Below are 20,268 nucleotides of genomic sequence, written 5' to 3'. Positions count from 1 at the left end.
AACGAGTTGCTGCTATTCCTTTACCATAAAAACATCCTTATCTTCATTCGATTCTAGCTTCTTAGTATAATTTATTTGGTAATTATCTCCAAATTATGACGAGGGGCTTCTCTCCCTTTATCATAAAAAAAAATACTTAGCCTCGTTCGATTCTAGCTTCTTAATATGACAATTTGATTTGGTAATTACCTACAAATTTTGACGAGAGGCTTCTCCTACTTTACCATAACGGAAATCCTTTAGCTTAGTTCTTTTATATCTTATAATATTATAAATTTTTTTTTTAATTATATTACATTTTTACACGAAGAATCTCCTCCTGGTCCGTAAAAAAAAAAAAAAAAAAATAAATAGATTAGGTGGATTAAAAATTTTAATTTTATAAATTTATTTTTTAATTATAAAAAAATTTTTAAAAGGGGATTCTCCCCCTTTGCCATAAAAGAAACAAATATATTCTATGACCACACTGGCTGTACATGACATATGAAACAAATAGAAGAAAGGTGTTAATAAATTTTAAAAAACAAATAGGTGAGAAAAACAAGGATTTTATCAGCCAGCAGCAAATTATGAAAACAAAACAAAGGACCTCCGCCAAGTTTTCCTCAGTGCTCAGAAAAAAAAATAAACAAAGACAAGATCTAACCTTTTGAAGTGGACTCTACAAGAAGAGAAAAGATACTGAATCAAAAAACCAGCCGGAATCATTGAAAGACAATTCACCAACATTATTGGACAAATATTCTTTGCTTAGCAATAGATTTGCCTTCCTGCAACTTCGATTTTCATTAGATATGTGGACAGGTTGTCTTAAATTAGACTGGGGAAAAATATTGATTGAATTTTTTAATATTAAGTTATTATAAATATGTCCTGTATCTTTATTTATATCAAAATTTCTATTTATATAGTTATTATCTCAATTGCTTCTCTAGAAGATTGCGGTAGGCCATTTACAGCATATATTAAAGTTGTCCTTTCAAAAATTACTAAATCATCAGGGTTTTCAAAAACATGGAGGGCCAAAGCAGAATCAAGGTTTTACTTTTTATTTTCAAACCTCAGGGACTTGTCTATTGAAGGTTTGTGTTAATGCAATCGTTCCTCCAGTTGTTGGTGGTTCCTACCAATGTAAAACTTCCCACGTGAACACGGGACTCTGTGAACACCACTACCCAGTATAGGGTCGGGTTTTTACTTTACTGTTTTTAAAAAATTTTAAAATTTTTTTTAATTTTTTTAATAAAAATTTTTTCATGTTTTTTTTCGAACCTTTTTTTTTTTTTTTTTTTTTTCTTTTTTTTTCTGACCACTGAGGACGACTTGGTGGAGGTCCTTGTCGAAATATTTTCTTTGTTTATTTTTTTATAATTTTATACTGGATGATAAAATCCTTTTTTTTATAACCTATTTGATTTTTTTTATTATTATACCCTTTCTTCTCTTTATTTCATAATTCATAAAAAAAACACATTTAGATTCTTTCGATTCTAGCTTATAATACAATAACTTGATGTTGTAATAATCTCAAAATTTTGAAGATTCGAGTATAAACCTTTACCATAAAAAAAATACATAACATAATTAGAGTACGTCGTATAAATTTATAATTATATAGTAAACTAAAAATTTTTTAGCGTCGTGTCTACACCTTTCAAATTAAAAGATCCTTAGGTTGGTTATTTGGTTTTCGCTAAAAATCATATTAAAAGTATTTACAGATAGATATAAAAAAAATTTTTTTTGTTTTATTTATACGATATTTATGTTGACAGAGAATTACTTGAGTGCTGAGTTGTCGACGAGAATATAAATCAGATTACTTGAATGAGGCTCTTAATTCAACTTATTTCCCTTATTTCTATACTTGGTTAAAGCCAACGTGAATTACCATGAGCTTTGAAATCCACGAGGGTTTGTAACTAGACACTGGTTTCATAAACTTTATGCCACCCGATGTTTATATCGATTTCAACTCCTTGGACAAATATTTCCTTTATTGACAGAAAGAATACGTCATATATCGGAATGCTAAAATTATAATAGGTAACTTGAGTGCCTCTTGTGGCTATTAGAATTAACAAATTGTTTATACTTGAGGAGCTATATGGCAGTAAAATTTTTGAAACAGAATTAGAGTGAGTAGCGTTTCTTGGAGCGTAAGGTTTTCTTGTAAGTCGTTTCAATGTACCCGAACCTAGTTTTCGCGTCCTCTATTTCTATTAAAAGCCCATTCGTTTCATTGAAATACCAAAGATGTCAAATTAAAAACGTTATCTGCCTCCTGGACCTATTTTAGGGTTATTCATACCCGAAAACAGCCGTTTTCTTTTGGTTCTTTCAAAAATATGAAGTTATTAGGGCAGTTTTTATGCATATAAAAGTTGCAGCTGAATATAATTCTAAATATTATAATTTTGTTTTGTGCTGTTTGGATGTTCGGTGGTTTTCGGGTCCGGTCAGTTAAGCTCTAATTATGATTTTTTTTTTTTTTATCTTGTTTTTTTTTTGTTTTTTTTTTTTGTTATTTGGGTTTTATTACGCCCAAGATTGATTAAGGGAATCGATGATGTATACTTTATTTTTTAAATAAACCCAGTGTTAAATAAAAATCAAAAAAAACAGTCACATTTTACTTTCATTTTCCTTGGTATTTTAGAGGAATCCAATCCTCCAATCACGTCTTTTCTCCAATCTATTGAGCATTTGCTGGACAGGGTTCAGAGCTAGCTATTGTAGCAAATTGATGTTTAGTTAACTTGAATCCCCTGATGAAACTTAATTAACCCGGAACGTTGATAAACGAATAGGAGTGATTGTTTCTTAATAATCTTTAGTTTCTTTGTGTTTGCTTTCTTCTATGAGCGTTCCTTGTCTTAATCTCATCTTGAGTTTACTTCCATCCTTAATTTAAAACACATTATTTTATTTTTTGTTAAGCTTTGTGCATGATATAAATCGAGAAAATCAGAGGAATTATTCGAGGAGAAAGACCGTGTTTTGAACTATTTTTGACATTTTTTAAAATTTCATCGATGGACCGCAAGGGTTCTTACTGAATTTTCACCTACTGATTATTGGGAGGAGTCATGAAAATACTCCGCTCCAAACCAGGCATAAGTGTATACCTATGCTCGGGTAACACCTTCATTGATGAGCCATGGTATAAGGTACTTCGGCTTCTTCACCCGTCCAAAGAATGAACTGGGCTTTTGAGTACCTCGTCATTAACTACACCCACCCTGAAAAGCTTTCCTTTACCCCGCTGTAATACCTTGGTAAATGGTTGAATAATGGTATATCAGACCCTAATTTCTTAGCAGCCTAGACCGTGAATTTTGCTATGAAAAGGGCTCTTTGGATAAAAAAAAAATAGTTTTTTAGTCACTCCAGATCTTACATTGAACCTTCTAAGAATAAGCAGGGGTGTAATTTGCTATGGGGCAGGGGGGCAACTGGCCCCTACAGACCCCAGTTTGCCACTCTCCTCAGACCCTAGTTTGTCCCCCACCCAGCTGAAATTTAGTTTCTTCCAAAATCTTGCCAACTCGACCAGAAGCGGGCATAAGTCAACGAAACGGGTAACTGTCATTCACTATTTTTTTGCAGTTTTATTAATATATGGCTCATTTTTAACTGTTATTCTCAATTTATCAAATACACTTGGGTATATGTTTACCCCCCCCCCCAGGTTGTTGAAGAATTTAAGCCCCGGATACATTGTTGTTAAGTAACTATAAAAAATTGTCGTCTATTCAGTATCCACTTTATACACTGACACTCTTAACAGGTTATTAGTTTTTAGCGTTAAAGCATTTGATTGATTTCTATATTAATACAGATCATTAAAATTAAGAGAACTAATATTAAAAGTGATTAAATAACATTTGAATTGGCTTGGTTTCGTGAATTTAAATAAAGTGGCGTTTAAATACAGCTCCAGTAAGGGATTCATGCTTATATATGTATGTCTGGTCATGCACTTGCTAAGGAGCAGAGACCCAGCTGTACATTTATGCGAACGCGCCACTTACACTTAATCTTCCTGATTGGTACAATTTGAAGTTCTAGAGATGAATGCTTTGTTGTACTTTACTGAAGACAAGCATCAAATCTTACGTATGAAGAGGAGCTGTCAGGAAACCGAGGTCTGGACGGACACTTAGACGCTTTGGTGCGGACAGGAGAAAAATCTAATTTTGTTCTTTCTCTTTATGTAAGACCAATTTACAGAGACAGTCTTTTCGCTATAAAATCATAAATATAAAATAGTATCCTTCTCTTTCAGTTTGATTTTTAAGAACAGAACATGAGCAAACAGTTACTAGTATTTGTCTGTTTTAAGAAATAAATGTTAAGAATTGCTAAAGCAATCATAGAAAATGAACTACGAGATTTCCATAATTGCGTGAAATTTTATCGCCAGTTTTGACCCATTTATGACCTTAAATTCGTTTTTCTGAAGAAAGAACTTTTTCCCTTATCTTTCTACGTTAAGGAAAGGTAAAATCCTCTCCGTTCTCCGTCCCAAAAAAAATCTTGGAATCGGTGCCGCACTTGGTCAAAGAAGCTAATTTCTGTTAGTAAAAATAAATTATTTGTTTCTCTTTTGAGGTCTAACGAGAATACTAAACAAAGACGATGCATACAAAATCACTCATATATTTGACTCAATATAGCAAACAACCAATCAAAAACCAACAACATAGTATGTATAATAATTTTACATTTTATAATTTAATAATAGCCCAAAAAAAAAAATATTATAAAGTAATATTGTTATTTTGACTTTTTAAGAAAATAACATTTAAACCACACGATGAAGAGGGCATGGCCAAGGGAGCTCAAGGCTGTGATTTCACTCTAAATATGACGGAACATACAAAAGTTGACACGGGACTTACCCAACAAAAGTTGACTCTTACTCAGACTTTATTTTCAAAATTTTAGAGGAGAATGAATCCCTTTTTCTGCACCAAGTGATATCTCATGGACCATGGCTTTGATGGTTCCCTTTTAGATGGTGGCCATCTGAAAAAGGAGCTATGGTTTGTGATTCTACTCACAATTTGATGGGAATGGGATATGCGCAAATTGATATAGAGGCAATACCGCTGAAAAACCCTATTGTTTAGAAATTTTTGAATTTGTCGACTTTTTGTCCGATTTTATTTACTTTCAAAATCTTAGAGGAAAATTAATCCTTTTCCTGCCCCAAGCAGTGTTTCATGGATCGTGACTTTGACGGTTCTTTTTCAGATGGTGGCCTTGCTTGATTTTGGGACAGCCTGTCCACTAGAGATTATCACTTCATAGCTTTATCTTGCTGACCATACCACAACCCCTCCTCCATTTAAAATATTAAGCATTCGGCCTTGGCTTGACCTCTTGCTTGGAAAGCCTGGTTTACTTCTTAAAATAATCACTCTATTTGCTATAAAAAAAAGAGCCTTCAACTACCATAATCACACTGTCCTAGCTATAAAACAAACACCAAGCCTTATATCAAATTAGGCGCATAAAACGAAGCACTCACATTTTTACGTTTTAAAAGCACAGTTTATGGGCGTCCGCAGAAAATGGGCGTCCCTTCTTCCTGGGAAGAGCAAAATTAAACACAAAGTATGAAATTCTGCAATGCTTCTATTCTGGACATGAAAACAAAGTATTCTTAGCCCTTACCCTACAGTAAAAATGTTTACGGACGCCCATAGAATAGGTGTGTGTAGTTTAATACCGTAAAAGGAAATAAAAAATCGCAGGCATAGCATAGCAAAAATGACCAATCACTAACATAGCACAACAAAAATTACAAATTGCAAACTTAGCATAAAAGATCCCATTCATTTGCTTACACATACATAGGCAAATTTTGTAGGGGCGTCCCCCAGGAGTAATGTTTATCTGACTAACCCTTTTCGGATATTTTAGACATTATAACTTGAAAAGTTATTTTCGGAGCAGTAAAAATACAATAGAATGTTAAAATTACATGAACAAAAAATCATCAGCGACGCATCTGGATGGGATTGCAAGCAAAAATGCATTCTGTTTAAAAATTAAAACAGTGCGATCAAAATCACTCAACGATAAATTAAAAATAAATAATAATAGGCTACAATTAAAAACTGAACGCCTTACAATTTTCAAAAGTTGCTCATTAAGAATTTGTGCTATCGATAGTTTTCAAGTTAAATAATTCTGCTTCAATACTGAAATACGGTGAATTGATTTCAGCAATTTATCGATAATGAATAAATTTGTACGAAAATTGAAGCGTTCAGTGTAGACAAAACTGATTATCAAAATATTCTACAATTACCACAATTCTGCATAAAATGCTGAAGCACAATAAACTAATAGAATTTATTCAAAAAAAGTTGATTCAAATTTGAAATCTGTTAAAATTTAGTAATATTTATAGACAATAAGCCAAATTACAAATTGCTTTCTTGTGACAAAATTAATTTAAGATTTAGAGTAAGAAGATAAAATCTCAATTTATGGGTTGTGGGATGGAGAAAATTCAACGGGAGAAATTCAATATGCTTCTTCTAAAAATGCAAATACAATCCTTATAATTTGTAATTTGGCTGATTGATTGATACCCAGTTTCACTTCACGCTGTATGTGTAGATGAGCAAACAAAGGCTTAAAACAAAATGCTATTGATAACTCGGCTCTTGGAAGTTTCTGTGGGATTTTAAGACACGTTTCGGCTGTTCTAATTCAATAGGCGGTAAGTTAAACAACATCAATTTCATATTAAAACCAAAAAATGAAATGTGTGTTTAAATTTCACGACTGTTGTTTGTTCAAGGACGGATTAATGCCATTCAAGATGCGATGAAAATTATTTTTATTACAAGTGGTCTGATTTCTAATTATTACAGTAAGTAAGAAAACAAGACGCAACACATTTTCAGAAAACAGATTTTAGTATTGGAGATGCAAATAAGTTAGGATATAGCAGATACATCGAATCGAATCATCTGACTTTGTTTGAAGCTATGGGATGTATATCCAATTTTTAGTCACAAATTTCACACAACAACTTTTGAATTACTACAGCCTCATGCGGTAAGTCAGACAGACAAAGAAAGGATGAAAGAAACATAACCTAGCTTTTGACTGAAATATAATTTGAAATATTTTATTTTAAAATACAATTTTGATTTCTTAGTTTATGGTTTTAGTTTATTGTATTACAGGCAAACCTATTGAACCAGCACTCGAGCAAAAAAAAATCCAGGAAAATATCAAGATTTACCACCTGTGGGCCCGTATGACAGGAAAAATGGAAAATAGCCTTAGAAACGAGGCATTATTTCGAACTACTTATTTATTAATACTGCTATTATCAACTTAAACGTAAATCAGGTTCTCAAGCCGTGTCTATTGTACAAGATATTGTTTTGTTTGAGAATCATTGCCGAAATCTTTCGCTGGGAAAAAAGATGAAATCAAGTCCCAAAACTTACTAATTATGCAAAGCAAGGATTAGCTCTCTTTATATATTCAATTTTTCTATAGTAATAATTGAAAAATTAATCTTTGAAAAACTAATCCCAAAATACTCTTGGGACTGAGAAGGTACTACCCTGATGTTGACAAATATCCTCAGCTAATTCTCACAGCATAAATATTATACAGTATGGAAAATATAGTTCAGAAATGGGACACACCACATTGTGCGATAAAAGAAGTCTCCCTTTAAGGCACTGCAATAGCTTTAGGATTTTGCTACCACAGCATGAATAGTATGTTCAAATCAGAATACAATAAAAATTGGTCTTTGCTGATGCACGAAGGCGGAGTAATGAAGAAATCTACGAGACTGATCTGTCCCAAAAATCTTCGATAGATATTGTAGGAACTTTCCATACTGTATAATATTTATGCTCTGCTAGTTTTCATCAAGTGTGGAATGAGTTTATTCGCTTTATACTATGTGTGAGAAGAGGGTCTCGCCGGATTTACCCTTTAGTGATATATACTAATCTAAAGACAAAGAAGAAAAAGAACCAAATAAGATCGAACCAACAGAGAGTGAAGAGAAATGCCAATAAGGATGAAATATTGCAACTAATTTTGCTCTCTGTCTTTTTTATGTGTTTAATCTTGTTTAGATCTAGTAATTCAGTAAAAATACATTTATAATATATTCTTTTGAATAAATAAGATGATCAAAAGCTAAATATTTAAGTAACTAAGTCTAAGACTAGTTGATTTAAATCTTGGATATTTGTTCAAACTCAACCGGTCTAGGAGCGGGGGGGAGTTATTGGAAGTGTATTGGTGTATAAAATATGAATGATTTTTTAAAGTATGTTGTTTATGTCAATTTATCTGATTTTATCAACTGATTATTTTTATTTCTTTGGTAAAGGTCAAAGGAACTAGAAAAACTTACTGTAAAAGAAGACTGATATTAAGAATACAGTGTTGACTATTAAAAAATGCTGTATTTTTTCATTTTTATTTTTTAGCAGGGTCCATCGAAGAAACACACAGAAACAGGGTCGTAGCTTCATCACTTTTACTGGAGGGGGGGGGGCCCCAGGGGTACACATCCAGTGAATCAAGGGGCATTGGCTATATAATAATTGTCTCTTTCCAAATTTTCTTAGGGGGGCAACTGCCCCCTGCCCCCCTTAAGTGACGCAACTGCACGAAAACAAACTCCGTGGCTCGATTTTTTAAAAACCTACCTGGATAATGGACATAAACTGATATTTGTCCCCTGAACACATAGTTTGATCTATCCTTCCCTTAACACACATATAAACCATTGTGTTCGGCACTATAAGTAAAATTTTTAAAGACACGCAAAAATACCATATCATAGAAAATAATATCAAAATCAGGACAATTAAGCTGTGGAGTAGCCTACATGTGATTTTAATTAATGTACCACAAACAACGCTTGAATTAATACCTACAAAGCTTGAAGAATACGGTACGGTAGTACCGTATTCTACGCATTATTCTGACTGCAAGTTGAAAGGCGGTCCACATAATACGGCTCTGACTTGAATTCTAAGAAAAAAAAAGAATTCAATCACATATAAGAAGTTCTTAATTTCTTAGAAATATTAATTTCTTGAAGTCTTACCGTTTTAATATTTTGCCGTATAACCTCACTATTTATATTATTTTACTGACTAGCTTTATTCAAGTTATGCAAGTAGTCCTAGTTCACAACAATTAGATTGAAAAAATTTACTTTTTATTATCTATAAGAGGGCGAAATTTCTTTAATCTTGTATTAGAATATATTAAAAAAAAACACACGGAGACAAAACCCCCAATTATATTATTCAACATATAGGAGAGGAGGGGGGGCACAAACATCCTAAAACATTATTAAAAGTAAAATGAATAGCAACAATGTGGGTCAGTGGCCGAGTGGGGTGCACATTATAAATCCCTTAGATTATTCAAATGATCTCATTAATCATCTTATCTTAATATCTTATAATAATGTTAAGATTATCTTATTCATCACTTATTAAAATGATCAAAAGGGTCTTTTTAACGTTTGAGCCAAGTATATTCTTTGTTGCTGGGTTATTCGGATCCATCAGGAGCTCAATAATATTACATAATATAATATCCTCTGCTTCATATATTCTACGTTCAGCTTCCATGAATAAATAAAGGACAGAGTAAAACAGATAAAGAAAGATTTCACCTTTGTTAGGCAAAGGATAATGCGGGTCTAGCCTTAGAGTATTATGTGGTGAATGTGTTCGCAAGTAGTAAGTAATTCAACCATGATATCTTGGTCCAATTTTAGGATGTATTTTAAGGATGCAATTTTGTGATCGCAAGCAGAGGTGTAAATTAATAATAAATTGACATTCATTTATTTTGACTCTTGAAGTATGTAACATCAGCTTGATTCGCGTTGATAGCATTGCTTGAAGAATGATTCAATAATCTGAAGAGTTTCGTATTTATCATTTTGTCGACGTCATTCCGAGAGAATTGCTGCTTGTGCGCAAATGAGTTTGAACAGTCTGCAGTTTGGTCATCACTAGCTGTATTTGAATAATTAATCCAAAGAGGGGCGGCTTAGTAACTAAAAAGTCTAAATCCACTTGGATATCTTGTCCTATTTCATCACAAGAGACCTGGTGTGTCTCCAAAAAGATCAGAAGAACCTGCAACTTCTTCATTATTAGCAGTAGATGAAATACTATCGAAGTGGGGAGGGAGCTGAGAAACTCCGGATTGTCTTGGTGTTCTTTTCAGGTCTTAAATTGAGGCCCAGGTGATTTGTTCCGTCTGCCCATAAGGGTTAGAAGAGCCTACTCCAACCGAAAATTTTGGGTCCCCCAAAATGTGATTAGTGATCAATGGAAATGGCTCTTGGTTAACAGGTTCCTGAAGTTGTTCTGTTCTTAAATCATTGAAGCAGATCAGTGATATTTCTATTCTAGTTCTCATATTGTTGTTTGATGACAGACTCAGGCCTTCTAATGATTAAGTCTGAGCCAGCGAAATAAAATTTTCGGTAAAATACAATTTAAAACTCTAGAATGACAATAAAAGTTCCCTTTGAGCATGGATTGAAATAGAGTTTTCTTTTCAGAAAACCGTCAGGAAACAAAGAGAATGGGTCAAAATGAAAAACTTGTCTTTCCTCAATTTTAAAAATAAAGGTGTCTATACAGATTTTATTTCCCCCACCAGAAGTGGGGGAAAAGACGCAATCTGCTCAGTAATTATAGAAAATTACGGGAAAATCTCACATGCTTTAATCTTTTTCGGTATAGGGTAAAGAGATCATCCATGAATCTTTTTAGTATTTTTTTTTACCTGGCATGTTCACAGAAATCTATTTTTAAAGATTTAAAAAAAAATGGGAAGATTTTGTAGAATACATTTGTAATGATATAATAGTTGCAATTTTTTTGTGAAACTCCCTGGAAAGAAAGCTTGGCCAGAAAAGGCTCTATCCCTTTCGTATCTATTTATACAAGACTTAAAAGTTTTATATTTTTCTTAGAAATACTAGTTTTACACCCAAAAGCTAATATTAGAAATAAATAAGCTTCTTGAAATCTCTTAGGATAAGAAATCTCTTTATGGTACGGTGTAGAATTTCACACAGTAACAATCGGAGTTATTTTATTCCTCTGAAATACTCCAACGTTTAAACGTTTCACGTCTTGGCCGAACTGTTTTCTTAGGTTTTGCAGGATATTTAGCTTTTTACGCTGATGATTTAAGCATCCTAGATTAAAGTGTGAGCAAAATAAATGAGCTTTTAGAGGTTCTGCGAGTCGCTATGGCTAGGAATAAATGAAGATAAAAATTTGACATTGGTTAACAAAAAGATTGATCAGGTGGACAGCTTAACTTGCCTTGGTAATATTATTAGTAAAGATGGTGAGAGCAGAGAAGATTTTAATAGCATAATAACCAAGGCTCAGGGTGTTTTTTCACAGTTAAAAAAAGTCTGGAAGAATAAGAAGATATAGCGGTAAATCATGATAAGAAAATTGGAAGCTACAGTGATGACAGTGGTCAAATACGGTTTTGAAGCATGGTTGCTCTAAAAAGTGGATGCACATTTGCTTGATGCTTTCCAGAGAAATCGCCCACAAATTGTTCTAGGTACCCGACTGACTGACCCTATTTCAAACAGTAGGCTGTACGAAAAGTGTGGTTCAATCCCACTTTCTAAGAATATGTTAAGAGAAAGGTTGAGATGGCTAGGGCACGTCCTGCAAATGAAGGATGACAGATTGCCATAATTGCCATGAAGAAGGAGTGTGCGTAGCTGTGTTGGCCTCGGGCAGCTTGAGGCTGCGGTGAGTCGGTAGTAGTAGTATATAGTCCAAGCTAAGGATATTACTGAAGAGACCTTTGGCTTTTGACGATGATATGGAGCTCCGTCTGTCTCTGTCTTTTAGAGCATTAAAGAATAGAACAACAAAATGCTGTACCACATCTGTACCACACCGCGTCGTTCGACCCATCCTGTTTCACAAAATCCCTTCAGATTCGCTTTAATGTAAGTTTTTAAGACAATGTTTTGCTTGGCACTGAAATGAAAGAAATTTGCTGTTTCACGAATAATAACCATCATACAGTGCTTGATACCAAAGATGTTGCTCGAGTCCTTCAAAACCAAGTTCAACAGGATATCTTTTTATGTTTAAATATACACATGCGTTATTACCTAAGTGTTTTAGGGAAATGTATACAAGTGGTGTTAATTTTCATAACTACTCGACTAGAACATCAACACTAGTTCGGCGACCTCAGTTTATTACAAAGCGATCCGTTTTTTCCATAAGACATGTTGGCCCTCGGGTGTGGGAACCATTAACACAGGCAATTTCAACAATTGATGAGTTAAATGAATTTCGCAGTAAATTAAAAGGACAGTGTTTGTCTACATATGAGTTTTAATCCTTGCTGGGCGAATTTTCTCTCAAGTGATTGTGACACTTTTTTCGGGGAGGGCAACGAGGAGGTAGAATAGAAGAATGATTTTTAGTCTTGTGTCTTCGGCATCCAATTAGGTCGTGAAAATTTTAGAAATTAATTTATTTCGTTTATTTTTATTTATTTATTTTCTTATTATTATTTTTTGCCCTTTTTTGGGGTAGGGGTGGCTAAGGATGGCTGGTAGTAATTGTGTATGCAGGGTTTTGTAAAGGGTGATGTCTGCCCATACAAGTTTAATAAACTTCGGGTTTTGTTGTTACTGTGTTTTTTTTTTAATAAAACCTTTTCTCTCTCTCAAAATCCTGGGATCCTGCCAGATGCCCCATTACAATGATGTCCCCTGCATAGTTTCTTATCGAAACTAAGTTTCAAAATTCGAATTAGACTAGATTGACCGAGACTTTCACCTCGCAAGTCTCCAACAACAACATACTTGACAAACTCTACTTCGATCTGAAAAGTTTCGCTGTTCAAATATTGAGGCCCTAGAGCCATATGTTTATGCTTTGATGTGTTGGTTGTTTCTTCCACCAGGATGGTGAAAAAATAAGCTGATTTTACTTGATCAACAATATTTTCTGTAATGAGCTGATCCAAAATATTTCATTTTGAATTTTGGGGCTGCAGAATTGGGCATTATAATTTTTAAAACATTATTGCCAAATACAATAGTAACGAATATTAATTAGCACTACTCACCCTACTAGGTTCTTCATTTTCAGAATTTTTCATTGTTCGTTTCGGCAACACACCATGACATAAAATATATGTCTGAAAAAAAAACACATCATTTTTATTAGGCTCACTGACTCGAAATTATATAAATTACGCTTGGTCCTATAATAATTATCATACAACCTTGGATTTCATTATAATTATTTTTACGGTATATTATATATAAAAATGTATAAATATATACTACACATATAATATGGATACATACACAAAATGAAATATGAACTATAATATAAAATATATTATATAAGATACAGAAAAATCGCAGAAAATGATTTTAGTCCAGTTGAAACAACAAGAACAAATTAGTAAACAAAACGAGATTCGCCTTCTCACGGTACAGAAAAGACAACATAAAATATATTTTTCGACAAAAGAATAAATATATCATAAAACAAATATAATGTACTGATCGCCACAATTTTTTCAAATACATTTTTTATTATTGGGTTCGTCCAATATTGGACTCATTCTCTCATCCGATAGCGTAGCAAGGTCCTAAAATTTCCAAGACGTTTTCTGTTTATTTGTATTTTATCTCTTTTTTGAGCATTCAAAACTTACACTATCAAGGATTTTTGCGTCCTCAATGTTGCTGGGAAAACTTTCCATCAAAACAACAGCGTCTTTATGGTAAGAAATTAATTGATGTTTAGAAATACCTGGGCTTCTTTTCAATTCACGTTAGGCTTCATGACATGCTTTTCTGATTTTTGGTGAGTCCCTTTCTGGCTTGATAACAAGCAAACAAAGCACAATATCTGCAAAAATACCCAAGAAAATACTAGCCAAGCGTACTTATCCATCGAGATAACTCGAAACTTGTTTTTCAGTCTCTGATATGAGCTGGGAGAATAGTCCTTGTTTGGTTTAAATGCCTTACATTAAATTTTACTTTGTTTCATCAGAATCTGAATCTTTTATTTAAAAAAAATGTTCCAAAAAACTCAACGTCAATTTTAATTTCTTTACGTTTTTCTGCTGCTATCTCAGCATTTGGGGTTGATTCTTGAGCTGAAGACGGAAGCTCATTCTCAACGACTGTGTTTAGCTGATCACTATGGTCACTTTTTTCAGAATCAACCACACTAATTCGTCGTTTTTTGCCCCAATGCTAAAGGTCACACAATTGTTCTTATAGCATTTCCACTCTTGGTATATCTTTAGCAACACTTGGCTTTAGAACGTGAACTGGAAAGACTTGGATTTAATTTCAAAAATGACAAATTTTTCCCCTAGATATACAAATAGACGACGTTTAAGAACCAACAGTCAACTCAATAATTGTTTGACAGAGGGCAATAAGTTGGATAGAAAACTGATTAGTACTATACTGGCGATGCAATCTGTCAATTACAGGATGAAAAATGATCGAAAATGGTTGAAAAATTATTTCTTAATCAATAGATAACCACTTTCCCTTATTCTTTAAGAAGTATCACAAAATAGTGAGACAAATGTGAGATTCTTTTATTTGGGAGAGGGCGTGGCGCGCTCGTTTTGCCTGGGTAATAAAATTGAAGCGCCGAAACCCATTTAGGCAATGAGTTTTCATCTGATGAGCCACGATATGTGGTGATCACCTGGGGAATATAAAGTTTTTTGTAGATTTAAGGTGTTATAGATTGTTTTCAGAACATTAACGCACATTTACTGATGTTGATTTTGCTCTAGTTTGGACTTGATTTTTGAATTATTAAAATGGATGTACTGTTTTTTCCTAGGTAACCGGATGGTTGAGTTGGGTCTAGTGCCAGTTCAAGTACTCATTTATTTCAGTTACTAAAGTAGGAAGACAGATTTTTTTATGGTTTTTTTTTTTTTTTTTTTTTTTTTTTTTTAGCCAAGTAATTACCGTAATACATTATACACAAAGAACGAAGATTATTTTTGAGGACAGAAATTAATCAGTTGTGCTTCTGGCTTTAATTAATAACATGGGCTTACGTTGTTTAGTTTTAAACACAATTAAAACAAAAGAAATACAAGTATTTCCCCAGCACTGAGGTTTCTTCATGGAATTTTACAGCCTTAAAAACTCTTGGAATATTGTTGCTCTTCGCGCTAGATCGATGCCATCTTTATAAAAAGTCATCTTGCTGATGACCTTGCTGTCTGGTCGTTAACCTTGTATGTAGCATTTGGACAGAACCTTGTGTGCAACATTTGAGAAGTTTTTTTTTATTACTATTTTATTTATTATAAGCAATTATAATGAATTATAATTATAAAAAAAAATAAAAAAAAATAAATCAAAATCCAAATTTGTCCTTGACTCTTCATATTTCTTTTATTAATCTTCATAAGAAAATTTGAAACACATGAATATTTTTTTTAGGCTCAAGCCAAAGTGATACTCAATAGGGGATATATTCTTTAAAAAAATAATTCAACTGGGAATATTTTTTAAATTTCTTAGCTCAGAAAAAATTCCCATACCTTTCATGGAATTTAGTTAATCCATCTAATAAAAGAACGATTTTACTTATTCATTGTTACTATACACATACTACAAACAGAATAAACACTGACCTGTACAAACGGCGTAAATTCAAAAATCTCATCCTCCCATTCTCCCCATAAAACAAAAACTAAATTTTCCCAGTCTTCTGTAGGGTCGCTGAATATACGGCTTACAAGATAGGGATGTTTTGATATATCTAATCTGGCCGGTAATGATTCAGTCAAGGAGGAAGAGTCAGAGGAAGCCCTTGTGATGACACTATCGGATAAATGTCTGCTTCTACCTGAATGGCCTAATGTAGACTCAGGTAATAAATGAACCTGCAATATCAACATAGTTAATGATATATGCTTACGAACGTTATTTTGTGAAATGTGAACTTTAATGCGAATAATCAAATACTGGTGGGATCCCTCACTGTGCTTCTTATCCTAAATCGCAATCCAGCAGATGCATGTACTTTTTGGTGTACCTTTCCTTTCGCGTTTCAGGGACAATCTGGCTACATGGTATACCTGGGTCTTGTCTCTAAGAGGAGATTCTACATGATTTCTTGTTTCTCTGCCCCATATGCAATTTTGTTTTTGAATGTGAAAATAATCTTACTTCCCTGCGTCTTGAAGCAAATTTTCTTGTAAATAAACAGAATATACTCTTATCTATACATATTTTTTCTGACCGTTAATTTCATTAGTCTGTAAGTCAAATCCTAGTCGCAGATATGTCTTCTGACCTTGGAAATACGACGGCATTGTATTATAACAGGCTAGATCAAATGGCATTGAATTAAGAGATTCGTTTTTTTTTACAATTTTGCACGCTCCTGTAACACCATGATGATAAAAATATTTATTTTATTGTTTATCCGAACAACTTACGTTCATCTTTGACCTCTTTAGATCTATAGAGGCCTTCCACAGTGATTTTTAAACCGCAGAACAAGTCTTCTTTTTCTTTAACATTTCCAGGCCTACAGGGGGCTTCCCCATCACTCTATTGCACACACTTTTGGACCGCAAATTCTATTTGTTTTTTCTTTTCTATTCATTAGACTTTTTTTCTTTTTTTTTACAAAATCGCACACTCTTGTAACACCACAAAGATACAAAATCTTTATTTTATTATTGTGTTTTCGATAAATTTCATATTTTTTATAGGAGTTTTTCTTAAATTTCCAGACCTACAGACCATGAATACAGTCATGACACCAATACTTTTGGACCACAGAGCAAGCACTATCTTTCTTTAATATTCAAAAACTTTAAGAGTGCATTCCCATCACTCTATTTAAGAAACGTACTTTTTGACCGTAAATCCTATTCTTCTTCATTAGACTTTTTTTTTTTACAAATTCGTACACTTCTGTAACACCACAATGATAAAAATATGTATTCTATGATTTTTCAAACCATTCATGTTTTTTCTTACCTTTCCAGACCTACAGGCAACCTCCACGTGACTTTAGGACCCACATGCGTCCCCAAACACTCTTTTACAGGCAATTTTGGACTGCAAGTGCTATCCGTTTCTTTTATCTTACAAGCGCTTACCCTTCTTTTTTTTTACAAATTGGTACACTCCTGCAACACCACAATGATAAAAAAAATCTTTTTTATTATCTTTCAAAAAATTCATTTTCTTTTTATACCTTTCCGGACCTACAGAAGCCCTCCAGCATGACTTTTGACCGCAAAACAAGTCCTCCCTTTCTTTAACAGTCCAATATTTCAAGAGGGCCTCCTTCAATACTCTATTGCAGGCACCTTTGAACCGCAAATCTCATTTGTTTTGTTTTCTAGTCACTAGCTTTTTTTACAAGTGTGTACACTCATGTAAAACTTTAATGATTAAAATTCTTTAATTTATTATTTTTGAAAAAGTCTTGTCTTTCTTTAACATTTCCAGACCTACAAGGGCCTTCTCTACGACTTTTACACCGCAAAAAAAATCATATCTGTCTTTAACGGTCTAATATTTTAAAGGGGCTTCCCCTAACACTGTATTTCAGGTACTTTTGGACTGCAAATCATGTTCTTTTTTCTTTCTTGTCCTTAGACTTTTTTTTTACAAATTTGTACACCCTTGTAACATCACAATGATAAAAAAAAAATTATTTATTATTTTTTAGAACAACACGTTTTTTTTACTTTTTGAGACCTACATGAGCCCTCCACCGTGACTTCTGAACCACAGAACAAGTCTTCCCTTTCTTTTAAATTGCAAGATTTTAAGAGATACTTCCCTTATTCTATTTCAGAGACACAGTTTTGGACCGCAAATTCTATTGTTTTTTCTTTACTAGTCGTTAGAACTCTGTTTTTGAAAATTTTTTCATTTCCGTAACACCACTTTGATAAATCTCCATTTTTTATTTGTTCAAAGGACTCATGTTCTTTTTTTACCGTTTCAGACCTAGAGCCCCCCCCCCACCCAACCATAACTTTCAGATCACAGATCAAATCCTACTTTTCTTTAATATTACGATATTTTAAGAGCGCTTCCCTCATTACTCTATTTCAGAGACACACTATTGGACCGCAAATTCTATTGTTTTTTTTTTTATTTACTAGCCGTTAGAAATCTTTTTTGCTAATTTGTACACTTCTGTAACACCACTTTGAAAAATCTTTATTTTGTTATTTGTTCGAAGAGCTCATGTACTTTTTTTTACCGTTTACAACCTACGCCCCCCCCCCCTCCTAACCATAACTTTCAGATTGCAGAACAAATCCTGCTTTTCTTTAACATTACGATATTTTAAGAGGACTTCTCCCTATAACTCTATTTCAGACACACAGTTAGACCGCAAATTTTATTTGTTTTTTTTACTATTCATTACACTTCTTTTATTTTTGCAAATTCGCACGCTTTTGTAACACTACAATGATAAAATTTTTTATTTTATTCTTTGTTTGAACAAATTATGTCCTTCTTTGATATTTCCTGACCTACATGACCCCTCAACCATGACTTTTGGACAGGAGAACAAGACCCCTCTTTATTTAACGCCCCAAGATTTTAAGGGGGCTTACCTTATCACTATTTCAGACACGCACTTTGGACCGCAAATTCCATTCTTTTTTTCTTTACAAGTCATTAGACTTCTCTTTTTCTTTTTTTTTAAAGATTCGCATACTCCAGTAACACCTAATTGAAAAAAAAATCTTTGTTTCATTATTTTTCCAAAGAGCTCATGTCATTCTTTGACCTTTCCTGACCTACAGGACCCCTCCATCTTGACTTTTGGACCGCAAAGCAAATCCTCTCTTTATTTAACAATACAATATTTTAAGAGGGCTTCCCCCTTTAATCTATTACAGGGACTTTTACTTTTGGACTGCAAATTCTATTTGTTTCTCCTTTACTGGTCATTAGACTTTACTAGTTCAAACACCTTATCAAACAGTTCGTGGTAACGAATTGTAAGTAAGGAGTTACCCGGCTCAATAGTAACCGAAACTCTAAAAAACGGAATTTTGATACCAATAGATACATCATAATAATTAGATTTTTATGCTGTTTTCAAATAAATAAGTTTCATCAAGTTTGGTCTTACCTATCATAAGTTACTGAGAAAATGTGCTTTATTTTCGAAAAAAGGGGAAAACAATACCTAAACGTCATAGAACTTTAATGAAAATTCAATCATCGGATTCAGCGTATCAGGGAACCCTACTATAGAAGTTTCAAGCTCATATCTGCAGAAATGTGGAATTTTGTATTTTTTTTTTGCCAGAAGAAAGATCACGGATGCGTGTTTATTTATTTTTTGTTTGTTTGTTTGTTTTTTTCCCCAGGGGTGATCGTATCGATCCAGTGGTCCTAGGATATCACAGGCTCATTCGAACGGAAATTAAAAGTTTTAGTTCCCTTTTTAAGTGACCGAAAAATGGAGGGTATCTAGGCCCCCTCCCACGTTCATTTATTCCCAAAGTCACCCGATCAAAATTTTGAGATGACCATTCTATTCAGCATGGTAAAAAAAATACAATAAAGATGTCTTTGAGGATGACTTAATCCCCCACAGTCCGGGGGGGGGGGTAGGTCTGCAAGTTATGAATTTTGCCCAATGTTTACATATAGTATTTGTTATTGGGAAGTATACAAAAGTTTTCAGGGGGAGCTTTTTTTGGTAGTTTGGGGGGGGGAAGGTTGGGGGTTACGTGGGAGGATAGGTCCATGGAGGAAGTTTTCATGGGGGAAGGGACATTGCTATGAAGGGGTGCCGGATTTCCCAGCATTATTTAAAAAACGATCAGAAATTAAATAAAAAGAAACAATTTTTTTAGCTGAAAGTAAGACGCAACATCAAAACTTAAAACGAACAGAAATTATTACGTATATGATTGGGTTCGCCCCCTAGTCATTGCCTCGGTCTTTACACTAAAGCTTTTTGTACTTTCATCAGAGCCATTTATTCTAATTAACGGCCTTTGTGATTAAGGGGTCATTCTTAAAGAATTGGAACAAAATTTTAACTTTGGCGTAAAGAGTGAGGTATTGACTTGGGGGCAAACCCCCTAATATACATAATAAGATTATACAAATATAGAATTTTGTTACGTGAGTTAATTCGTAAGTTACGTCAGATCAAAATTTTG

The 20,268-nt window shown here is 33.5% G+C and overlaps 1 protein-coding gene across 1 annotated transcript in view; it reads right to left on the bottom strand.

The window, feature by feature from the left end:
* Window positions 1-8,340: 8,340 nt before the first annotated feature.
* Window positions 8,341-20,268, bottom strand: part of LOC148942890 (uncharacterized) — a 12,532-nt gene continuing 604 nt past the window's right edge. The window contains exons 2-4 of the mRNA XM_089102388.1: window positions 15,736-15,987; window positions 13,168-13,239; window positions 8,341-9,042 (exon numbers count right to left, since the gene is read on the bottom strand). Coding sequence (XP_088958514.1) covers window positions 8,935-9,042; window positions 13,168-13,239; window positions 15,736-15,987 — 432 coding nt within the window. The 3' untranslated portion in view covers window positions 8,341-8,934. The remainder of the gene's footprint in view (window positions 9,043-13,167; window positions 13,240-15,735; window positions 15,988-20,268) is intronic.

This window comes from Artemia sp. Qi Xiang Cuo, chromosome 16 (assembly GCF_049724085.1).
Source record: "Artemia sp. Qi Xiang Cuo chromosome 16, ASM4972408v1, whole genome shotgun sequence".
NCBI lineage: Eukaryota > Metazoa > Arthropoda > Branchiopoda > Anostraca > Artemiidae > Artemia > Artemia sp. Qi Xiang Cuo.
This window is presented reverse-complemented; position numbering and strand designations above follow the sequence as displayed.